General features: G+C 52.0%; 1 protein-coding gene across 3 annotated transcripts; it reads right to left on the bottom strand.

Annotated features, from left to right (window-relative positions):
* Nucleotides 1–1,305: 1,305 nt before the first annotated feature.
* On the bottom strand, nt 1,306–23,489 carry PFAS (phosphoribosylformylglycinamidine synthase). 3 transcript variants are annotated; one of them, XM_025428432.3, is made up of 29 exons: nt 23,416–23,489; nt 20,316–20,381; nt 17,592–17,770; nt 17,373–17,508; nt 16,813–16,918; nt 15,902–16,091; nt 15,688–15,793; nt 14,753–14,893; nt 14,509–14,633; nt 14,058–14,186; nt 13,300–13,431; nt 13,036–13,164; nt 9,061–9,134; nt 8,792–8,948; nt 8,437–8,498; nt 8,138–8,299; nt 7,574–7,699; nt 7,318–7,449; nt 6,858–7,088; nt 6,518–6,698; nt 6,156–6,239; nt 5,791–5,946; nt 5,456–5,575; nt 5,033–5,178; nt 4,700–4,907; nt 4,449–4,540; nt 4,254–4,368; nt 3,044–3,376; nt 1,306–2,962 (listed from the first exon to the last, which is right to left on the bottom strand). In XM_025428432.3, exons 3-29 carry the CDS (start codon nt 17,731–17,733, stop codon nt 2,652–2,654), a joined length of 4,026 nt encoding a protein of 1,341 aa, XP_025284217.1. In that variant the 5' UTR covers nt 17,734–17,770; nt 20,316–20,381; nt 23,416–23,489; the 3' UTR covers nt 1,306–2,651. The 3 variants fall into 3 exon arrangements, with proteins under 3 accessions (XP_025284217.1, XP_025284216.1, XP_025284218.1); XM_025428431.3 differs by lacking the exons at nt 20,316–20,381; nt 23,416–23,489 and adding an exon at nt 19,174–19,327; XM_025428433.3 differs by lacking the exons at nt 20,316–20,381; nt 23,416–23,489 and adding an exon at nt 19,062–19,260.
* Nucleotides 23,490–23,512: the final 23 nt, after the last annotated feature.

The raw sequence follows: 23,512 nt of genomic DNA, 5'->3' as shown, positions 1-23,512 counted from the left end.
AGGTGGCTTTTTTTAGAGCTGTACCTCCTCCGTTCCTGGCATATTGTTATTGTTGCTCTGCTGGAGGGCCCACTTAAGGCCTTTGACCTCTAATTCCCATTCCCTGTTTCCCCCATATGTGGGTTATGATAAATTTATGAGACAGTCTGCCCTGTTGTCTGGCTTTCTCAGAGAAAGCTGACAGGTTGGGATTTTGTCACATGGGGAATGATGAGAAGATAGTCAACTTCTAGGGCATGGGATAAGTTCTGCCTGGAAGTCGGATGTGTGGGGAAGAAAGATGTGGCTTGGGGAGGGGGGTGTTATTGAGCTGGAGGTCCTGATGACTGAGATCTGAGTCCTGAAGATGAAGAAACAAGATGCAAGGAAGGGAGGTTATGGTCACAGGCAGGGTGCTTGGATCAGTGAACTTGGAGGTGCAGCAGATGTGGGTGATGACGAAACCCAAGGGAGGTGGTTGGCCAAGGTGGAATGTAGGAAGTCACTGGACAAAGGTCCAGAGCATTAAATGATTAAACGTGAATCCAGGACAATGGAAGGAATTGAGCAAGACTATGAACCAGGTACCAATGCCCTTGAAGAATAAGGGGGAGTTAGGAAGGGTGGCATAGGATAAGGTTTGGCTACAAGTGATAGAAAACATCAGAGTAAGGCTAAACATGACAGAAGTTTGTCTCTCACACATAAGGCCTCCGAGGCTCATATGTAGTCTTCAGTGTCAAGAGACCCAGTCTCCTCCTGTCTCATTACTCTGCACCACATGATGCCAAGTCCAAAATCTGCCTCATGGTCCAATATAAGGGCTGGAGTTCCAGCCATTACGTTTTCAATTCAGACAGCAGGAAGCAGGAACAGCTGAAGAGAAGAGAACACCTTTCCCTTAAGAATATAGCCCTCCCTGTTAATGGGCAGCTGGGAGGCGGCATCTTTCTTTTGAGCACACACAACCCCTGCAAAAATACTTGAGGGTTGTATTTGTAGATAGGGAGTCAGATATCGAGGAACAACTGGCCGTCGCTTCCACAGGGAATGACTGGGAAGCCAGCAGAGTACAAAGTAGGGGGTGAAGGTGATATACAGGATGATGTGAGCTTAAAGTGGGGCAAGATTTTCTTCAAAGGGGGTGGTAGAAAGGGACACCTGGGTGGCTCAGCGGTTGAGCATCTGCCTTTGGCTCAGGGCGTGATCCTGGGGTCCTGGGATTGAGTCCCACATCGGGCTCCCCACAGGGAGCCTGCTTCTCCCTCTGCCTGTGTCTCTCTCATGAGTAAATAAATAAAATCTTTTGGAAAAAATCCAATCAAGTACATTTGAAGATCTAATTGGCCTCATTCTTGAGATGAGCAGCGATCCACCTAGCAGGTGAGGGGAGGAGAGGGCTCTGAGCAGTTGTGCAAGTGGAAAGGAGTTGGGGCAAGAAAGTGCCAAAGGCCTGTCCCTGTCAAGGTCACTCTCTCTTAGGGGGAAGAACAGGGGGTCTCACCATGCACATCACAGCTTCCTTTGGAAGATGGAGAGGCCCACGTGGCACTCATTTGGTGCCCATTGGAAAACTCGACTAATAAGACTACATTTTGGGGGGCATGTGGGTGCCCACGGTCAGTTAAGAAGTCTTGACTCTTGGGCAGCCTGGGTGGTTCAGTGGTTTAGCACCTCCTTCAACCCGGGACCTGATCCTGGAGACCCAGGATGGAGTCCCACGTGTCCCACGTTGGGCTCCCTGCATGGAGCCTGCTTTTTCCCTCTGCCTGTGTCTCTGCCTCTCTCCCTCTGTTTCTCATGAATAAATAAATAAAATCTTAAAAAAAAAAGGCCTGACTCTTGGTTTGGGCTCAGGTCATGACCTTGTTCAGGGTCTTGGGATCCAGCCCTGTGTTGGGCTCCCTGTTCAGTGCGGAGCCTGTTTCTCCTTCTCTCTTTGCCTGCTGCTCCTCCCCTGCCAGTGCTATCAAATACAACTTTTTTTTTTTTTAATTTATTCATGAGACACAGAGGGAGAAGCAAGCTCCCTGTGGGGGTTTGGTGCAGGGCTCAATCCCATGACCCAGGAGATTATGACTTGAGTTGAAACCAAGAGTCGGAGACTCAACCTACTGAGCCACCCAGACGGCCCTTTTCCTTTTTTAAAGATTTTATTTATTTATTGACACCCAGAGAGAGGCAGAGACACGGGTCTCCTGGATGCACATCCTGACTTCCCAAGCACTGCTTCCCACAATCAGCAAACCCTGTCAGAGCAGAGGAACCAAAAACAGGTCCAATGTCGTAAGGCAAGAACAGGCAGATTTTAAAAATTAGCTGAGTTTTTTCTTTTTTTTCTTTTTAATTTTTTTTTATTTATGATAGTCACACATAGAGAGAGAGAAGCAGAGACACAGGCAGAGGGAGAAGCAGGCTCCATGCACCGGGAGCCCAACGTGGGATTCGATCCCGGGTCTCCAGGATCACGCCCCGGGCCAAAGGCAGGCGCTAAACCGCTGTGCCACCCAGGGATCCCAGCTGAGTTTTTTCTTGGCATTTAGGCCCTTTGTCTGTCCAAGGCATATTTGGAGATCGGGTGAGATGCTTCTGAATTTGAGGACAGGGAGGACAGAGGACCCTGGGCACAGGCCCTGGTCAGGCCCCAGAACCCCCTCCCACCCCCCACCTGCTCAGCAGCCTCCTTTCCGGGTCCAGTCTCGAGCATTGATGAAGAGCTGGAGCCAGGGGGAGGTGGTCACAGTGTCAAACAGAGGAGGGCGCCATGCCCACTGCCAGGGCCTCACAGCCCGCTCAGGGTGAGGCATGACAGCCAGGTGGCGGCCATCAAGGGAGCAGACGCCGGCCACCCCTCCTGGAGACCCGTTGGGGTTCATGGGGTACTGTTCTGTGGGCTTCCCATTGTCGTCTGCCCAGTGCAGCGGAGCCAAGCCCCTGGCCTCAATCTGGGCTTGGAGCTCCGGAGAAGAAAACGCCATGTAACCTGCAAGGGGTGGGAGAGGAGGGAAGTGAGAGCCAAGCTCCCTCGTGCTCCCTCCCGCCCCCCACCCCTCCCGGGCCTCACCTTCCCCGTGAGCGCTCCACACGGGCAGCACGGCACCCTCCATCCCGCGCAGCATCAGGGCCGGCCCGGGCCCCACCCGCACGCTGGCCCAGCGAGATTCAAAGCGTCCAGACAGGTTGTGGCGCAGCACAAGGCCGGGCGGGGCTGGCCAGGAGTCCAGGCTGGTCTCCTTGGTCTCCTTGGCCTCCTCGCTGGGGCTGCCTCCTACCCAGCCCAGCAGAGCCAGCAGCTGACAGCCATTACACACGCCCAGGCTAAAGGTGTCGGGCCGCTTCCGGAAGCGCCTCAGTTCAGCCCTGGCCACTGGGTGGAAGGTCACAGCGGCCGCCCACCCTGGGAGGGAACAGGGCCGTCAGGGTGCAGCTAGGGTGCAGGGCGATGGTCGCTTTTCTATGTTAGGATCACTGTTCCTCCCCTGTGTGACCCCTGGCACCCCCGAACACACATGCACACACACATACACACGCGTGCACCCACACCTCCTTCAGGGCAAAGGCAAAGGGGAGAAACAGGTTTATGTGCTTTAATTAGATGTTGCCATTCCTGGGCCAGAGATGGCCCCGTAAGTCTTTCTGCCTGGCCAGCAGAGCATTCAACATCTTTTATTTAATTGCCTGTTTAAAGATCAGGTTTTATTTATTTTATTTTTTTTTTATTTTTATTTATTTTTTTTTAAAACTTTTTTTTTAACTTTTATTTATTTATGATAGTCACACAGAGAGAGAGAGAGAGAGAGAGAGAGGCGGAGACATAGGCAGAGGGAGAAGCAGGCTCCATGCACCGGGAGCCCGATATGGGATTCGATCCCGGGTCTCCAGGATCGCGCCCTGGGCCAAAGGCAGGCGCTAAACCGCTGCGCCACCCAGGGATCCCTAAAGATCAGGTTTTATATAAAAATCTGTGTTTTGGGGCTTCTCCCATAAACTAGAAAGATCTGGACATGCTGAACCAGCTTTCCAATAGCACAATATGCTGGGGCTGCGTAGCTGCTGCCCCTTTAGTGGGGGCTGGTGTCATCCTGTGCCACCCAGCCACCCTGACCTGTGTAGGTTACCCACGGGCCTTCTGCTGGCATGTGGCCCCAAGTTAAAGGACTCACTGTTCCCAGCCCCAGGGAGGTGAGAGGTCAATTCTCAGTCAGGATGAAGGGAGCCAAGGCACCTCCACAGGAATGTGCAGGGGAGGGAGCGGGCACGAGCCTGATGCTTACCTTTGGCAGAGCCCAGGACATCTGCGTAGCTAAAGCCGCCCACGAAGGCCACGCCACGGAACGTGTCCAGACTGATTGCCCCAGAGCAGAGGTCCTGCGTGGTCACGTCCCACACCTGGCAGGACGGAGACAGGCAGTATGGGAGGACAAGGAGCCCAAGGCTCCGGCCCCAGCTCCACCAGCCGCCCTGCTCACCTCGAAGCCAGCCAAGTGGAAGGCATCGGCCATCTCCCGGTCTCCGTTGCTGCCCTCCTCTCGCAAGATGGCAACTCGGGGCACCGGCCCACCTTGGGAGAGAAGGAGCATCTCTGGGCCAGGGGCTCCTTCCCTAACACCCCACCCTGGCCCCCCACACCTCCTGGGCAGGCGCTAGCATGTAGGCGTTGGGTTCTACCCCCCACCGGCCCGCAGTGTTGGGGAAGCCCAGATGGCACACAGCTCCTCACCAGGCTCACGGGGCACGGAAGCTTTGGGGAAGGCTGCGGGCAGGCAGTAGCGGGGCCCCATCCGCTCCCTCAGCCCCTGTTCTTCCTCGGCCACGCAGCGGGGCTCTGCCTGCAGCCGGTCCAGCTGGAAACTGGTCTCCTCCCAGACGGCTCGGAGCTGCCCAACAGCCTCCTCCAGGACCACGGCCCCGTTCACCGATACTCGCACCTAGAGGCCAGGGCACGTCACTCAGGATCAAGAGCACGGGGATCCTGCCCGGGCACCCCGCCTCCCCGGGGGCTGGCACAGGGGAGCCCCAGCCTCCCAACTGTGCACCACCCGCCCTTCCTCACCAAGGCGTGGGGCCCGGCATCACCCGTGGGGCCCAGCTCCATGCAGTGGAGGCCTGCAACCCGATAGCGCTTCAGCACCTGGGCCAGGTCGGACTCCTGCACCTCCAGCACCAGGCCCGGCTCCTCAGCAAACAGGACAGACAATGCTGGGAGAATGAAGGCATGAGGGTGACCAGGGTGCTACCGTTGGGGGATGGTTCAGGGCTCAGTGACTGAGGTGAGGGGAGGACAGGAGAGATGGACCAAGGATGTGGCCTCGGGGTCTGTCCCAGATGGGTGAGTCACCTGGCTCAGTGGTCAGAAAGGAGAGCCAAGGACTCAGGCGACAGAGTTGGGGATGCTTCATTTTTTTATAGGACATGGGGTTTACAGCGGCAGGGGGGGGGGGCAGCCCAGCCCAAGTCTAGACCCCCAGCAGCTCACCATCGACCCCAGGGGCAGGCACATGCACCTCTATCCCACAATTCCCAGCAAAGGCCATCTCCAGCAGGCAGGTGATGAGACCCCCGTCACTGACATCATGGCCTGAGCAGAGGAGGCGGTCTGGAGGAAGGAGAAAAATGCTCAGCAGCCTTGGGATTCAAGCTAATGTCCTTCCACTCCCCTCTGGAAAGTAGGTAATGTGTGAGAACATGGGCATGCTCAGAGAACTAGACAGGAGGGCCACGGATCCCTGCTGCCCCACCTGTACTTGCTGAGCCAGCGAGTGCCCACCACACACCAGTCATGTGCTCCATCTCCCCCAGGGCCTCACTCACCTCTCAGCAGCCCCTGGGTGACGCTAAAGGCACGCACCAAGTTCTCAGGGAGGTCCAGGTTGGGAGGCTGCTCGCCTAGCTGCGAGAAACACTGGGCCAGGGCCGTGCCCCCTAGCCGGTGTTGCCCGGGGCTCAGAGACACGTACAGCAAATGGCCTGGGGAGACGGGGCAGGGGTGAGGGAAGTGGGTGGCTCAGACTCCTCACCGTGCTCATGGATACTGAAGTCCTGGCATGTGGACAGACCCATAGATACCTTCCCCCAGGTCCCAGAGCCAAGACGAGGGGCCCAGACCTCTTAGGGCAGACTCCAAACAGAGGACCAGGCTCTAAATAAACAAAGCAGTGAGGAAGGAGCACCCATACCTCTCCCTCCAGGATGCTTGAGGTCTGGGGTCACAGTGGCTGTAATGTCTGGACAGACGGCATAAGCTGAAATGACCAGTGATCCTGCAGAGCAAGGAGTAAGAGTGGAGGCACCTGGGTGGTCCAGGTGGTTAAGTAACCGACTCTCAGTTTCAGCTCGCATCATGATTTCAAGGTTGTGAGATGGAGTGCTGGGTCAGGATCCACGCTCAGCGGGGAGTCTGCTCCCCACTCTCCTCCCCCTGCCCCTCCCCACACTGTCACACTCTAAAATAAATGAACTTAAAAAAAAAAAAAAAAAAAGACAAGAAAGGAATAAGCCCCACAGGTCTGTCCCTCTCCCCATGACCCCCAGACCATACCAGGTGCCCGCACTGTCTCAGAGCCGACCCGGGCGGCCATGCTGAGAGAGTCCTTGCCACCATCCACCGCCACACCCAAGGCCGCCATCACTGCCACCATAGCCTCACAGGCGTCGGCCAGGGCCGCACCCTCTCCTGGGAGCTTGGCTGCCCACATCCAGTTCCCACTGCACTTCACGTCCTGGGAAGTGGCAGACACCGGGCATTAGGGAGAGAGGTGGAGAGGGTGGGGACAGAGGGGCCGGGAGGTCACGAGCATGAAGGGCAAGAGAAGGTGATGATGGACGCTGATGCCTCCCAACAGCCTGCATCTCCAGGGTGGAAGCTGCAGGGGACTCACCCGGAGGTCGGTGACCAGAGCAAACACCAGGTTGGTGAGGGCTTCAGCCACAGCCAGTCGGGCAGCAACCTTTGGGTCCAGCAGGCTTTTGACTGGCTGCTCTCCCAGAGCTGTGGCGGCTCCAATGAGCTCCTGGTGACTTAACGCCACAACTGCCACATCTGCCAGAGGGGTGTGCAGGGGTCCAACGCACTGCTGCTGTGCCACCAGGCCACCCACAGAGCGGTCCACCTGCAGAACCAGCGGGGGGTTGGCGAGAGGCCAAGGGATAGGGACACAGGGGACCTGCCTCACCCCGAACATATATACAAGACTCAGAGAGTGGGAGCAGGGGACCTGGCCTTCAGGGTGGCTGCCCTGGCCCTGCCGCTTCTCCCTGGGGCCTGTGGAATTCCCCACAGCAATCCAAAAGAGCAGGAGGCCAGGGGTGGGTGGGCAGAGGGAAGGGTGCAGGGAGTACCTTGTTAGTGAGGTAGCGCTTGCTGGCCACAGCAGGCAGCCTCAGGACGCGCTCCAGGGCCTGGCGCACTCGCAGACCTGGGGGCAAGGCCAGAGGCTTCAGCACGGGGTGACTCCTCTTGAGGAAGAACTCCTACAACACAGAAGGGGACCGGGGTGTGAGTACCTGCGGGAGCGCCCAGCACAAGGTGACAACGTGCGCCGGGCAAAGGGTGGTCTGAAGAGCTGGGGTAGAGGAGGGCCGCCCACCTACGAACCTTCCGAGGCATCTTGCCCAACACCCAATCCAGCTCCAGGTCCACGGGGGTTGGGGGAGATGAGAGGGAGGCATCCTCATGGCCATTTCTCCCAACAGGGTACTCCCGATCATCCACCAGCACTATCTACAGCAACATAGCCAGAGGGAGGGAGACGGTGAGGCCCAGCACAGAATATTTCTAGAAAGCAGGGCACAGGGCAGCCCTGGTGGCACAGCGGTTTAGCGCCACCTGCAGCCCAGGGTGTGATCCTGGAGACAGGGGATCAAGCCCCGCATTGGGCTTCCTGCATGGAGCCTGCGTCTCTGCTTCTCTCTCTCTCTCAAAAAAAAAAAAAAAAAAAAAAAGAAAGCAGGGCACAAGGGCGTGTTCCTGCCCCCCCCCAACACCCCCATCGCATCTCTGCCCCTGGCCACCCCCTACATGCTGTTCCCCAGTCTGTGTGCCACCCACCCCCATCCTACTCATCCCTTCCCTGCGACGGCTCTCCCTCCCTCCAGCCCAGACTCGGGCAGTTCCACGTCCACCCACTGCCACTGCTGCAGGCTTCCTGGGCCAACTCACTCTCTTGTCCCCTGTAATGGTGCCCACAAAGCAAGTCGGGCAGCGTTCCCGGGCGCTGACACGGCTGAGAAAATCCCGGTCCAGGGGCCGCAGCAGAAGTGCGTTTGACTCCTGATACTCAGCCCCCCAGATTTCCAGGGCGTTCAGGGTTGGATCCCCGAGCTGCATCCAGGAGGAAAAAGTGAAGGGTCAGTGGGCACTTTGCCAGCCTCATGTCTTTGCAAGGAGTCGGGGGTTTAGGGGGAAGGTGGGGGCCGATGTGATGGGGGCACAGCCAGACCTCTGGGGACGAGGCCCACCTGGAAGCGGCTGGTGTAAATGACAGCTCCGGCGGGGTCACTCAGTTCCTTCAGGACGTTGCCTGATGGGAGGGAGTGAAGGAGAGGTGGTGACCTGGCTGTGGGCAGCACCCGGCAAACAAAGGAGCCCCTAATTCTGTGTGTCTTGTGTGCATTGCTGCCGCACGTTCATCACCTACCATCCTGCAGCAGCAGGCTCCCAGCACCCAATCCAAGCCTCTCCAGGAGGTATGGGGGGGTGGAGAATGGGATCCAGGGCTGGGCAGCCGGTTGCAGATCCCTGACCCCTCCACCTCAGCCAAACCTGACAAGAGACCAGGGAGGCCAGGTCCCATGCCCTGATTCCCTTCCTCACCGTTGCCACCAGCACCCTGGTCGTGGAGGCTGCAGATAGGGTTGCCCCTGGCAGCCTCCACACATGCCCGGATCACACGGTTCATCTTTTGTTCCATCTCCGGGTCTCCCCGCTGCACAGCCCCAAAGTCCAGGTCACTGGTGTTATCTCCCTGCACCTGGGGGGAACGTATGGTACAGCTGGGCTGCTGGGGTCTGGGAGCTCATATCCCACCCAAGCACGAGGCCCGACAACGTCCTGGAGCCTGCACCTGAGCGAGTGCCACTCACTTGCACAGATGACGCAGCTCCACCGCCAACTCCAATTCTATAGACAGGACCCCCGACCTTTACAATGTCCATGCCTGAGAGGAAGGTAGGCGTATAAATAAAGGATAAGGATTAAGGGAAGCAGATATAAGGGGAGAGCAATCAGGTACTTGTGCAAGTATCGCACTGTCTGGGTTATTACAGCTTTTATTTATTTATTTATTTTTTTTGGTTATTACAGCTTTTAATCAGGTAAAGGTCAGACCCCCGACCTTTACAATGTCCATGCGTGAGAGGAAGGTAGGCAATAAATAAAGGATAAGGATTAAGGGAAGCGGATATATATAAAAAAGGGGGGAGGGGAGCGGATATAAGGGGAGAGCAATCAATATCACGAATGCACGTATTCTTTGGGTAAATACACTTCAAGGAATTTATACTCTGGATTTATTCACATAGGCACAAAATCACCTACGTTCAAAATGAAACATTGCAACATCATTTGTATTACCAAGGATAGGAAATACTGTTGGCCCTTTAACATCGGGGTTAGGGGGTGCCGACCCACACAGTAAAAAATCTGCATGTGACAATCAAGTCCCCCCTCGGGGATCCCTGGGTGGCGCAGCGGTTTAGCGCCTGCCTTTGGCCCAGGGCGCGATCCTGGAGATCCGGGATCGAGTCCCACATCGGGCTCCCGGTGCATGGAGCCTGCTTGTCCCTCTGCCTGTGTCTCTGCCTCTCTCTCTCTGTGTGTCTTTATGAATAAATAAATAAAATCTTAAAAAAAAAAAAAAAAAAAAGGGAGGGAGAGACACAAGCAGAGGGAGAAGCAGGCTCCTTGCAGGGAGCCGGATAAGGAACTCAATTGTGGATCCCAGGATCATACCATGCCCTGAGCCGAAGGTAGATGCTCAACAGCTGAGCCACCCAGGTGTCCCTACTTCCTGCTTTGAAAACTTACTACAAAGCTGTAATAACCCAGACGTGCGGTACTTGCACAAGAACAGGTAGGATACATCAATCAATCTGACTGTTCAATACAACTGTGAATCAATAACGAGCTATATATTTATGGCCAAGTGATTTTTGTTTCTTCTTTTAAGTAGGCTCTGCACCCAGGGTGGGGCTTGAACTCACAACCCCAAGATCAAGAGCTGTATGCTCTAATGACTGAACAAGCCAGAAACCTCTGGGCCATCAATTTTTGAAAAGTCGCAAGACCATTCAGTAAGGTGCAGACCGTCTTTCTGAAACACGGCATTAGAACAAATGGATATCCACATATGAAAGAGAGAAGTTAGACTCTTACACCATATAAAAAGATCCATTCAAGATGTGTCAGAAACCTAAATGTACGAGCTAAAAGCTATATTAATAATATCACAAGAAAACATTGCTATAAATCTTTACGACCTTGGCTTAAGCAATGGTTTTGTTAGCTAGGTCATCAAAACCATAGCAGCAGCAGCAGATGTTATTGATAAACCTGACTTAACCAAAATTAAAACCATTTGTGCTTTCTTCGTAAGACACCATAAGGAAAGCAAAAAACCCACAGAACAAGAAAAAAGTATTTGCAAATCATGTATTTATCTGATGAGCATTTAGACCCTGATACATAAAACTCTTGTAACTCCACCAAAAAAGACAATTCAATTTAAAAATGAAAAAAAAAAAAAAGGGACACCTGGATGGCTCAGCGGTTGAGTGTCTGCCTTCGGCTCAGGGCGTGATCCTGGGGTCCTGGGATCGAGTCCCACATCAGGCTCCCCGCAGGGCGCCTGCTTCTCCCTCTGCCTGTGTCTCTGCTTCTATCTCTCATGAACACATAAATAAAATCTTTTAAAAATAATAATAAAATAAAAATGAAAAAAAAAGTCCAGGACGCCTGAGTGGCTCAGTGGTTGAGTGTCTGCCTTTGGCCCAGGTCGTGATCCCGGGGTCCTTGGGATCGAGTCCTGCATCGGGCTCCCTACAGGGACCCTGCTTCTCCCTCTGCCTGTGTGTCTGCGTCTCTCCCATTCTGGGTCTCTCATGAATAAATAAATAAAATCTTGAAAATAAAAAAAAAGAAAAAATCCAGAACAAAAGACAAAGAATCCTGACAGATATATCACCAAGGAAAATCTATAAACGCATATGAAAAGATGCTCAACATCATTCATTAGTCATTAGCCAAATGCAAGTGAAAACCACACAAGATGCTACTTCATGCCGTAGTATGGCTAGAATCAGAGAGACTCTAAGTAACAAGAGCTGGTGAGGACACGGAGACATGAGAGCCCTCTTCCACTGCTGGGCGGGGGGGTGGGTGCAGAACAGTGCAGTGCAACAATCTGGCAGTTTTTCAAAAAGCTGGACAGTTACTGTGTGACCCCCTGCCCCCGTAATTCCACTCCTACTTATATAGGCCAGCGATCAGAGAACATACAGGCACAGAAAAACATGTACATGTGTTTATAACAGCATTATCTGCACTAGCTGAAAAGTAGAAGAGACCCACACGTCTACTAACTGATGAACGAATAAACACACGAGAGGTCTGTGTGATGGAGTATCATGTGGCCCTAAAAAGGAATAAGGTACTGACAGGTGCTCTGATACAGATAAATCTTTAAAATACTGTGCTAAGTGAAAGATGCCAGACACAAAAGGCCACATACTGTGTGATTCCATTTACACAAAACATCCACAACAGGCAAATCCGCAGAGGCAGGAAGTAGACGAGTTGCTGCCAGAGAGAGGCAGAGGGAGGAAGTGACTGCTAACTGGTCCTGCGGTGATAATAATGTTCTGGAATGAATGGTGTTCGAGGCACAGCTCTGTCCTTATGCTAAAAAGGCACTAACTTAAAAAAAAAAAAAAAAAAAACCTGACGACTTGCACACTTTAAAAAGGTGAATTTTGGGCAGCCTCGGTGGCGCAGCGGTTTAGCGCCGCCTGCAGCCCAGGGTTTGATCCTGGAGACCCAGGATTGAGTCCCGCATCGGGCTTCCTGCATGGAGCCTGCTTCTCCCTCTGCCTGTGTCTCTGCCTCTCTCTCGCTCTCTCTGAATGAATAAATAAATAAATCTTAAAAAAAAAAAAAGGTGAATTTTATGGTACACGGATTACATCTGAATAATGAGGTTATTTTTTTAAATATTTTATTTATTTATTCATGAGAGACACACACACAGAGAGAGAGAGAGAGAGAGAGAGGGAGAGAGGGAGAGAGGGAGAAAGAGGGAGAGGCAGAGGCAGAAGCAGGCTCCATGCAGGAAGCCTGATGTGGGACTTGATCCCGGGTCTCTAAGATCACGCCCTGTGCCGAAGGTGGCACTAAACCACTGAGCACCTGGGCTGCCCTGAATAATGGGATTATTAAAAAGAAGCCTGCACATATGGCACTTGTTAAAAAAAAAAAAGAGATGAATACGCATATATGCATATGTGGGAGATGCAGGAAATACCTCTGGTAAGGTACACCAGTCACTGGTTAACCATGGGTTATCTCTAGGAAGGGAAGCTGGGAAGTCAAGGGAAGGGCAGTTTTCACTGTGTGACCCTTTTTTTGCCTTTTCAATTCTGAGCCACGTGATTGGGTCACCTCTTCAATAAATGCGACCTTGGCTCTTATCTTCACTCCACCACACAATCCAGCACACCATGGGGCCTAAGAGATGTTTGCCCACCTGAGCTGAGCTGCAGGAAAGAAACCCCTGGCATATAGCAGGCCAAACACTGAACTGACAATGAACAAACACCGGCTGGCAGAGTGGGTACCTGTCATGCAGAAGGAAAGCAGGGCACACAGAAGGAACGCAGATGGAGAGCCCTACTGGTATAAGGCCCTGGCCTGCCTTGAAAATCTGCATAGAGGCGGTGGGGAGACACACAAGGTGGGAGTTAAAAACCAACCCAGGAAGTAGCCTCTAAATTTCCCTCCAGCTGCTGCTGCTGTGCTGGGAACACAAAGCTGGCTGGGTATAGAGACAAGAAGTGAGCTCTTACCTGGCTCTGGGGGCTCCTTGCGCACATGCTCGGCTTCCATGGACCCGATGCCCCCACTGAACATGATGGGCTTGATCCACTCACGACGCTGGCCGTCTGGGAGCTGGAGTCCGAAGGAGCGGGTGAAGCCTGGAGCATGGACATCACAGGGAGAGGGGGCCAGAGTCCAGTCACCCCGTGTCCCCAGCGCTCACTCGATCATACACCTCCCACCCACCGGATAACGGGATTAGGTGTCCGTTACCCCCACACCCCAAGCCTCACCGGCCAACACGGGCTCCCCAAACTTGTTGCCGTAATCAGAAGCCCCATTACTGGCCTCAATGGCAACCTCCAGGGGCCGGGCAAAGTTCTCAGGATACTGGAAGCTTGGATCCTCCCAAGGCAGATTATAACCTGGAAGGGAAGGAGAAAGTTGGCTGGAACATTAAGACAGAACACAGAGGAGCCAGATTCCTTCCAAAGAAGGAGTCTAAGTCAGCCACCAAGGACACCCTTGCAGGTAGAATGTCCAACTTTAGGAAGTCCCACTGCAGGAAGGTGTAGAGCCTACAATAAAGCACCGATCTGGGTCCCCACTTCCCACAACAGCCCCTGCGAGTCTTAGGATCATCTTAGGATCAGAGGTGGGGGGGGTTGTTTTGTTTTGTTTGAGTCCCCCTCCCCCACATCAGGCTCCCTGTGGGGAGCCTGCTTCTCCCTCTGTCTGTGTCTCTGCCTTTCTCTTTCTCTCATGAATAAATAAATTCTAAAGAAATTAGACTTTGGGGGCAGGTGATAGTCATGAGACTGATCCAGTATGTTTCCTTGCTGAGCAGATGCTAGTTTATAAAGAAAATGGCAGTTCTGCAAAGCCTGTCTGGTGACTTGGGTTTCTCCTGGCCTGGAATCCTCATGGCCACAGTTGGTGACCGGCCAGTTACTCTAGAGCCCTGCCGAGGCACCCGAGATGACCTAGGAGATAGAAGTGTTCCGTGCCTGCCAGAACAAGGAAGAGATGGTAGAGAGGAACGAGGTGGGACCTGGGATGTGCAGGTTTCCAAAGCAATAGCCAGCAGTGCCAGCCACCACGTGGGCCCCTCGGCCCGTGCACTGGACATCTCGGATCCGGCCCCCTGTGCCTGTGGTCGCACCACTGAAGGGGGCTACTCCTGTAAAGAGATGGGGAAGAGGTATGGGTACCAAAGAGATGAACCCCAGCTCTGACCACCCCATTAAAAATCAGGACAGGCCGCCTGTGTGGCACAGGTGGCCAAGCACCTGACTGTTGCTCTCTGCTCAGGTCTTGATCTCAGGGTGGGAAGTATAACCCCCACGTTGGGCCCCACGTTGGGCTCCACATTGGGCGTGGAGCCTACTTTAAGAAAAACTCAGGACAAGCAGCTTACCTTATTGTTTCTCCCAGGTCCTACCCAGAAGACCTTCACTCCACCCCACACTCTATCTCTCTATCCATCCCCCGGACCAGCTCACCTGTGGGGAAGTTGTGGGTCTCTGCTGTGAAGACTACATGTCTCAGTGCCCGGTGCGGCTGGAAGCAGCTTGGCTGAGTGGGGTCTTCGGGCCTTAGGAATTGGACTTCCTTCCCCTGGATTGCGCTGTGGACACACTGGTTCTGGAACCTGCGTCCTTCCTGGGGCCTGCGTTTGCCCCATCAGGGCCTGGAGCCCTCCCCTCCCCCATGTCTGAGGTCACCCTGGCCTGGGGCACGGCCCACCTGCTGTTGTCACAGAACTTGAGCACATTGTTGGGGTTCGAGGATGCCTGGGTACTCATGATGGACTCAAACAGGGAGTGTGCCAACTCCTGACCATCCATGTGGAGCTGGCCCTTGAAGAACCAGTGTCGGCTGTGCTCGCTGCAGGGGTGATGCAGGAAGGAAGGTCAGGCAGAAAGCTGGGTCACTTCTCACGCCATGCCGTGTCTTCTCAGCAATTGGCCATAGTTACAACTGACTCTTTGTTTTGTTTATAATTTTTTTCTCTTTCCTAGTGTCGTTCAACTTGTGACACTTCATTATTTTTATAATCTTGATGCTTTTTAAAATTTTTAAAAAGATTTTATTTATTTGAGAGGGAGGAGGAGGGGAGAGGGGGGAGAGAGAGAGGACGGACGTACAGCTAGGGGGAGGGGCAGACGAAGGGAGAGAAGCAGACTCCCCGCTGAGTAGGGAGCCCTAGTGCCACCTCTTAGTTAGGTCAAAATAGATCCGCAAAAACCATAATCTTCAAATGTTCTTTCACTGGATTGTTCAGATGCAAAGTGAATATGAAATCAAGATCTAGAGGCGCCTGGGTGGCTCAGTTGGTGAAGCGTCAGCCTTCGGCACAGGTCATGATCTCGGGGTCTTGGATCGAGACCCACATTGAGCTCCCTGCTCAGCGGGGACTCTGCTTCTCCCTCTCCCTCTGCAGAGCCCCCTGCTTATGTTTGCTCTCTCTGTCAAATAAATATAATCTTAAAAAAATGAAATCAAGATCTGGGTATAGACCATTGGATGGATGAGGAGCCTGGGCCTTCAAACAGACTCGGGGGCACCCCTGAGCCAAAAGAAGAGCCATGAAGGCAAGTGCCAGTGCTCTTCCCTTCCAACCTCCATGGGCTCAGACTTCAGAAAGTCCCCATTTCCGTGCCACCCCAACCCCACCCTACCTATTGGACTGAGCCAAGTCAAAAGCCTCCACAGTGCTTGGGTTCCTCTGTAGCTCCTGGAAGCGTTTGGTATAGAAATCTAGGTCCCAGGAGTCTAGTGCCAGGCCTAGGAGACAACCCAGAAGAGCTGGCTGCAGGACTCTGGCACCAGGTCCTGGGTCTTGGCACCCCAACTGGCCTCGCCTGGGCCTTCCTCCCAGTCACCCCTGCTCACCTAGCTCCTGGTTGGCTTTCTCCAGGGCACACCGGCCCTCAGCCAGGATGTTGATATGGCCGTTGAGAGGTGTGGAAATGCTCCCGAGGGAGAAGCTCTGGATGGGATGGGGGAAGTGCTGCTCTGTCATCCGATCATGCAGGGTAGCCAGAGCGATGGTCTCCATCTCCGTTGACGGGGGGTGGGCAAACTAGGTGCAAACACACACAGAGGTGCAAACACACACAGTGGAGAGCTGAACACTAGACAAAATGGTGCATCCTTTGTCCTCCGAATCACACAGGGCCTGCCCATGGCTAATCAGCATGGTGCCCATGTGCCGATTAGAAAGATGCATCCCGGGACGCCTGGGTGGCTTAGCGGTTGAGCGTCTGCCTTCAGCTCAGGGCGTGATCCGGGAATGCCTGAATCGAGCCCCACATTGGGCTCCCTGTGTGGAGCCTGCTTTACCTTCTCCCAATCTCGTGAATCTCTGCCTCTCTTGTGAATAAATAAAATAGAAAGAAGAAAGAAGAAAGAAAGAGAGAAAGAGAGAAAGAGAGAGAGAGAAAGAGAGAAAGAGAGAGAGAGAAAGAGAAAGGAAAGAAGAAAGAAAGAAAGAAAAAGAAAGAAAGAAAGAAAGAAAGAAAGAAAGAAAGAAAGAAAGAAAGAAAGGAAGGAAGGAAGGACGGACACGTCCCACTTCCCTTCCAGGCACGAGTCCATGTAAGGAAGCAGATTAGCAAAGGGAGCACGAGCTGGAGCCCCTTCCCACTCAGTCCTCGCCCAGGCAGTCTTAGGCATGGACAATCTGCACAGGATAGGCCTAAAGCCAAGAGCTCCTCCCCGTTTCTCTGACGTTCAGGACCTTATCTCTTTATCTCCGGCCTAGCTCCTCTTCCCTCATTGCCACAGAGAGCCCAATGCCTCACCGAGAGCAAGTAGCGCCGGGTAGTCTCCACACGATCCACAGCCCCCAGCCCAGCAGCCCAGCACACTGACACGACGTTGGTGGATGCTGGCGTGGAGAAGTTCAGCCTGAGAGGTGGGCCATATGGTTAGGACCTGAGAGCCCCACCGAGATGATGGATCCTGCCTACCGCTGTCCCACTCACCTCTCACCTCTATCTCCCTCACCACTGGCCTCTAGCCACAGACCTGGGCACCGAGAAATCTGCTTTTGAGGGTCACTCAAATCAAAGCGGACCTGCCTTCCAGTATAAAATGCTTTGATTTCTACTCAGAATGCAATCTCTTTTACTTCCAGAACATGCCTGGTAGCTGGCTGAGTCTTTCAAAGACATCTTCCCAAATGGGGAAGCCATGTGCATGGCTTTCTAAGCAGGGAGTAGGATGGAACGAAGAAAAAACAAGTCTTACCAAAGGTCACAGTAAAAGGAAGAAGAATGGAAGTGGAAGGGTGGGCAGCGGGTTTGGAAGGGAGCTTTGCCTGAGAACATGGAAAGCATTTACCCTGGGCTGAGACACTCGCCTGGGCCCAACCTCCAGCAGCAGGTCACTAGAGTCGGGATGGAGCCAGGACTCCTGAGCAACATCACCCAGTAACAAGGGGCAACCAAAAAGCCACATCAGCTTCTTCATCTCTTCAGCGTTTGGGGGGGACTTGGCTGCAGGGAAGACAGGACAGGGACATCTTAAGACACTGCCTGGCCAGGCACACCTCCCTGCAAAATCCAATACTTGGCCCAACCTGTCCAGTTCACATTGTAGCACAACTCTGTCTTGACAGACTGCAGTGCTGGCAGCTTCCCTTGGAGCTTCCTTTGAGTGTGTTCTGAAGCTGCCCTCTCATGGCCAGAGGGATGGACATAGAAGTGAAGAACAGAGGTCATCGCTGGAGTTGTCCGTTGTGGGAAATGACTTAGGTCCCTGAAAAGTAATCAGCTACAACTTGTCAAACTGATTTCAGATTTCAAAGACAGCTGAGGCTCTGGATGCGTTAGGGATGGGGGTACGGGAAATAGGGGCATTCGGAGAGACAAGATACTCTGAAAAATGGAAGCTTGGGGGGGTCTTCATCCTGCAAAACATGGGAACAGAGAAAAAAAAAAAAAAACATGGGAACAGAGTAAACAGGTACACCCTTGACACGTGATCCTTGAGCACTCCCACTCTGCCAGGCCCCAGGCAAGGTCTCAGGAACATGGCTGTGAAGACAAAAACCACTTCTGCCTTCAAAGAGCTTACATTCTATTGAGGGAGACTGGCAAGCACCCAAACATTTCCAGTCTAGGGTGGTTAAGGCCAAGAGACTGTGGCTGCCAACCCAGCACTTGATTTGTTAGGGAAGACTTTCTGGAAAAAAATAGCATCTAAGTGTAAACCTAGGATGAGCTAGACTGGGCCCAGTTGGTGGAGTCAGAAGACACCATCTCCTGGTATGCCTCTACCTTCTGACTGTTCCTTCTCAGGCACCTGCTGGGGACCTGTCCTTCACTCTCTCGTCTACATGCTCTTCCGAAGTGACTTCATCCACACTTGTGGCTTCATTTTTTTTTTTTTTTAAGATTTTATTATTCATGACAGAGAGAGAGAGAGGCAGAGACACAGATAAGAGAGAGAAGCAGGCTCCCTAGAGGAGCCCGATGCAGGACTGGATCCCAGGACCCCAGGATCACACCCTGAGCTGGAGGCAGATGTTCAACCACTGAGCCACCCAGACGCCCCTAATTTTATTTGTATTTGTCTTTCTAGTACCTGACATTTCAATTTATTTAAAACTCTACGTTCTCCACTAGAACCAAACCCCCACGTGGGCATGGGCTGTAGCTATTTTATCTCCACTGGATTGCCAACAATAGGTGGAGCTCTTGACTTTTGGTGCTCCTGCTCACTCAGGCTGGAGTCCTCCCTAGCTCATTCTGATCGCCCTTTATAAAGCTAGGCCTCCCACCTACGCCTCTCTTTATATCCTAACTGCCACAGGATTGCTTCAGTCTATACGGGCTCCAAGAGCGCGCAAGGGCAGGGCTGTGTCCATCAGGGCCGCACCCCCAACGACTAGCAGGACACAACCGAGGCAGTCGGCGGGCTTTTTGTGGGTGGGAGGAACCGCGCAAGAGGAGGAGACTTAACGTAGGGGTGCGGGGGGGGGTGCTCCCCTGCCATGCGTCTGCGGATGGCGCGCAAGGCCACACGGCAGGGCCCCAGCTGGACGCACCTCGGCCTGCCCGGGACACACAAGTGGCCGGGATCAGGCGTGGGGTGGGGAGAGAAAAGGATGCAGCAAGCAGGGGTGCGGGAGCAGGGCTGCGGGCGCCAGTCATACGCACGTGTAGAAGGCAGTAATGGCCACAGGTCACTGCGTAGCGTATCTCCGCGCCGGGCGGCATCCAACGGAGTCCTGGGAAGAGGCGGGGCCTCGTGGCGCCCCGCCCACTTCCACCCGCCACCGCGCAGGCGGGCGGGGGCTCGCAGGCCAGGACAGCGCGGGTGGCCTAGCTCAGAAATTAAATCTCGGAAGTTGCCGTTTTGTGTCCTATCCCTGGTCCCCGTGCAAACCGTGATGGAGGCAGAAACTTGTAATGCAGGAAACGGAATGAGAAGCTTCCTTTTTGTCCAGAACTCAGTTTCCCTCTCCCTCCTACTTCTGCCCCCTTCCACTTTTTTGTTTTCTCCATGGATGCATTTTTTTTCTTTTTAAGATTTTGTTTATTTATTTATGAGACACAGAGAGTCAGAGAGAGAAGCAGGCTCCCAGGACCCTGGGATCACACCCTGACCTGAAGGGAGACACTCAACCACTGACCCGCCCAGACATCCTGGGATGCATTATTTTTTAACCGGTAGCAGAGTGGGAGGCCTGCATTTTCAATGTTCACGTTCTAGCTCCGGTAACGATTAAACAATGGCAGGAGCGTCCATTAAGGCACGTGACCAGTTCGCGTTGTTGGATCTTTTCAGAAACCCCGTGTAACAGATGTGAGAGCTGGGGCGGAGTGCCCTGACTTGTTTCCTAGGATTTTGTAACTTAGACACTTAGTCCTTTCTGCCCAGATACATATTTTTTTTTGTGCATTTTCAAAACCCTCAATGATACGTAAATACGATGGTTTGTATCCGTCAGGATCCTATCAGAAAGCAGATGGCACAATCAAGAAGGTTTAATCAAGAATTAGGTAGAGTATATTTATGGAGATACGGGCAGGATTTAAGAGAACAGGGGCACCTGGGTGCCTCAGTCCCTTAATCGTCTGCCTTTGTTTAGGGTCATGATCTCAGGGTCCTGGAATCTAGCCCCATGTCCGTATCCCCCCTAACAGTGGGGATTCTGCTGTTTTCTCCCCCTCTCCTCTGGTGCAGGCTCTCTCTCTGAAATAAACAAAATATTTAAAAAAAAAAAAAAGGATTAAGGGAACAAATTACAGTGGGGGCACCCAGAGCATAGCAATGGCAGAAAATAGAAAGTTCTTACCATCTGCACACTTAAAGGGACAAAAGGAGGTAATAGTGCTGCTATTCAGCTGCTACAGAGGTGGAGCTGAAGTGGGAAACAAACAAACAAAAATAATAATTAAATTTCCTTACTACCTACTACCCACTGACAAGTCCTCAAAACAGGCAGATTGGAGATGACTGGGTGGCTCAGCAGTTGAGCAGCTGCCTTTGGCTCAGGGCGTGATCCCCAGGGTCCTGGAGTCAAGTCCCCCATTGGGCTCCCAGCATGAAAACCTGGTTCTCCTGCCTGTGTCTCTGCCTCTCTCTGTGCCTCTTATGAATAAATAAATAAAAATCTTTTTAAAATTTTAAAAATAAATCATGCCAGTGACGGGGGTAGATATCCAATACAGCTTTCTTTGATCACTGTAGCTTAAATTCAACACTCCCTCCTATGAACTATCAAAAGTAAATTCGAGGAGTGGTGCCTGGTTGGCTCGGTCAATTAAACGGCTGCCTCCAACTTGAGTCATGATCCCAGGTCCTGGGATTGAGCCCATGTTGGGCTCCTCAGTGGGGAGTCTGCTTCTCCCTCCCCCTCCTTGTGCTCTTTTTCTCTGAAATAAATAAAATATTTTTTTAAAAAAAGGTAGATCCCAGGATATAGGGCACATCTTCATGGATTTGGTAAATGAAAGCAGTCTTCTGAGTCGAGAAAAGCAAAAGGAATGATTAGGTTTGGGACCTTAGGCTTTGACAAGGGCGATCTTTTGGAGAATTTGTTGTTTTGGTGGAAAGGGAATAAACATCTCTGATGTCATCATAGGAAACAACTGCAAAGATTCACTTCATAAAGAATATGAAACCACAGTGCACTGCATAACTAGTTCATGCAATGAGAAACAGAGAGCTTACATCAAATGCGTCGTTGAATTAATGGATACCATAACTTGTAGAATTAAAGTCTTTATTTCCTCTTAAATGATACCTAGAGCATTCTTATTATCTACAATGTTTATGTTTACTATATTTTGCTTATCTTCTCCCAAAAACAATTTGAAGCTGCTATAAGTTTAAAATAATTTAAAATGCCCCTCTTTCACTTTCCCTTATTTTATTTTATTTATTAAAGATTTTATTTACTTATTCATGATAGACAGAGAGAGAGAGAGGGGCAGAAACACAGGTAGAGGGAGAAGCAGGCTCCATGCCAGGAGCCTGACGCGGGACTCGATTCCGGGACTCCAGGATCACGCCCTGGGCCAAAGGCAGGCGCTAAACCACTGAGCCACCCAGGGATCCCCCCCCCCCAATTTTATTTTTTAAGATTCTATTTATTCATAAGAGACACACAGAGAAAGAGAGGCAGAGACATAGGCAAAGGGAGAAGCAGGCTCCAGGCAGGGAGCCCGATGTGGGATTTGATCCTAGGACTCCAGGATCATGACCTGAGCCGAAGGCAGATGCTTAACCACTGAGCCACCCAGGCATCCCTTTAGTTTACTTTCTTAAGGAGTTTTCAAATTATTTGACAGAGAGAGAGAGAGAGAGAGAGCACAATCAGGGTGAGTGGCTGGCAGAGGATGGGGGAGAAACAGGATCATGACCTAAGCTGAAGGCAGATGCTTAACCAACTGAGCTACCCAGGCACTGGACCTTATTTTATTTTTAGACTTATTTGAGAAAGAGTGAGAGAGAGAGAGAGCATGAGCTGGGGGAGGGCAGAGGGAAACAGAGAAGCAGGCTCCCTGTTGAGCAGGGCTCCCGCCCAACCCAACATGGGGTTTGATCCCAGGACCCTAAGATCATTACATGAACTGAAGGCAAATGCTTAACAGACTGAGACACCCAGGCGCCCCCAAATTTTATTTTTTAATCTAAGTATAGTTGACATATATACTGTATTAGTATCAAGTGAACAGAATTATGAACTAACAGTTATATACATTACAAAAGGCCCACCACAATAAGTGTAGTTCCCATGGGTCACTACACACAATTATTACAATATTATTGACCATATTCCCTATGCTGTAATTTTCGTCCCTGTGACTTATAACTGGAAGTTTGTATCTCTTAACCGTCTTCACCTCTTTCAGCTATCCACCTCATCTCCCTTATTTTACCTTTTTAAACTCCTGTCTTCCCTTCCCACAGCACTGACTACCTTGCATTTCTTTTCACTATAGTGCCTCTGTGCTTGTGGCTCTTCCATCTGTTCTCTCTCTCTCTCTTTTTTAAAGATTTTATTTATTTATTCATGGGAGACACAGAGAGAGAGAGAGGGACAGAGACACAGGCAGAGGGAGAAGCAGGCTCCATGCAGGATCAGGGACTCAATCCCAGGACTCCAGGATCACGCCCTGGACTGAAGGCAGGTGCCAAACTGCTGAGCCACCCAGGGATCCCCTCTCTCTCTCTTTTTAAAGATTGTATTTATTTATTCATGAAAGACACACACAGAGAGGCAAGAGACACAGGCAGAGGGAGAAGCAGATCCCTTTGGGGAGTCCTTGATCCCAGGACCCTGGGGTGAGCTGAAGGCAGATGCTCAAACCCTGAGCCACCCAGGTGCCCCCCTTTCTCTTTGATCCCCATCATTTGAATCCTTCATCTTTTCCAATCTTTTACTGTAAAGTCACCTCTTCATTAAGGCCTTCTGCATATAAAAAGGACACATTACCCCCTGCATTCCCTATTTCTCTTTCAATAGCGCTTATTCATAATTGTCTACACTTTTTTTTCTTTTTTCCTTCCTTCCTTTCTTCCTTTTAAACTGTCAGTATAGGATGTAAGCTCCATGACAGCAGGGAATTTTTTTTTTTTTTTAATTTTTGTTCACTGCTGTACCTCCAGAGCCTGGAACAGTACCTGGCGCAGAATTGCATGAATCCTGTTCCCTCACCGCCTACCAAGCCATGCAATGATTGGTTGGTTGGAGGCATTAGAAACAGCAAGAGGCTTTCACCCAATTGATCCACCAACATTTAGCAGCGAGCACTGTTCTAGGTACCCGAGCACAAGGATACATAGAATAAATAGGATTAGCGCTTCTAGGTTATTCAGGGGTTAGTGGGGAAACAAAGATTGAGGGCACTGAGTCAAGGCCGTAACACAAAGATGAATGATGTGCTCAGGTTGCCCTGAGGAGGCACGACTGTCTGCTTGGCAATACCGGGGAGGTGGAGGTGGAAAGATGCTCCGGGGCGACCAACCAGGCTGGCTGCCTCCCCA

The sequence above is a fragment of the Canis lupus genome, chromosome 5 (assembly GCF_003254725.2).
Source record: "Canis lupus dingo isolate Sandy chromosome 5, ASM325472v2, whole genome shotgun sequence".
Classification (NCBI taxonomy): domain Eukaryota; kingdom Metazoa; phylum Chordata; class Mammalia; order Carnivora; family Canidae; genus Canis; species Canis lupus.
This window is presented reverse-complemented; position numbering and strand designations above follow the sequence as displayed.

Excerpts from the sequence above, each read along its gene's own strand:
- PFAS (XM_025428432.3), bottom strand. The coding sequence starts at position 17,733 with ATGACCTCTGTTCTTCACTTCTATGTCCATCCCTCTGGCCATGAGAGG. Across the intron at positions 16,092-16,812 it reads CCCGGCGCTACTTGCTCTCG|TTTGCCCACCCCCCGTCAAC; the intron begins GTGAGGCATTGG and ends GTTTGCACCTAG. Across the intron at positions 7,700-8,137 it reads CCATTACAGGGGACAAGAGA|ATAGTGCTGGTGGATGATCG; the intron begins GTGAGTTGGCCC and ends ATGTTGCTGTAG.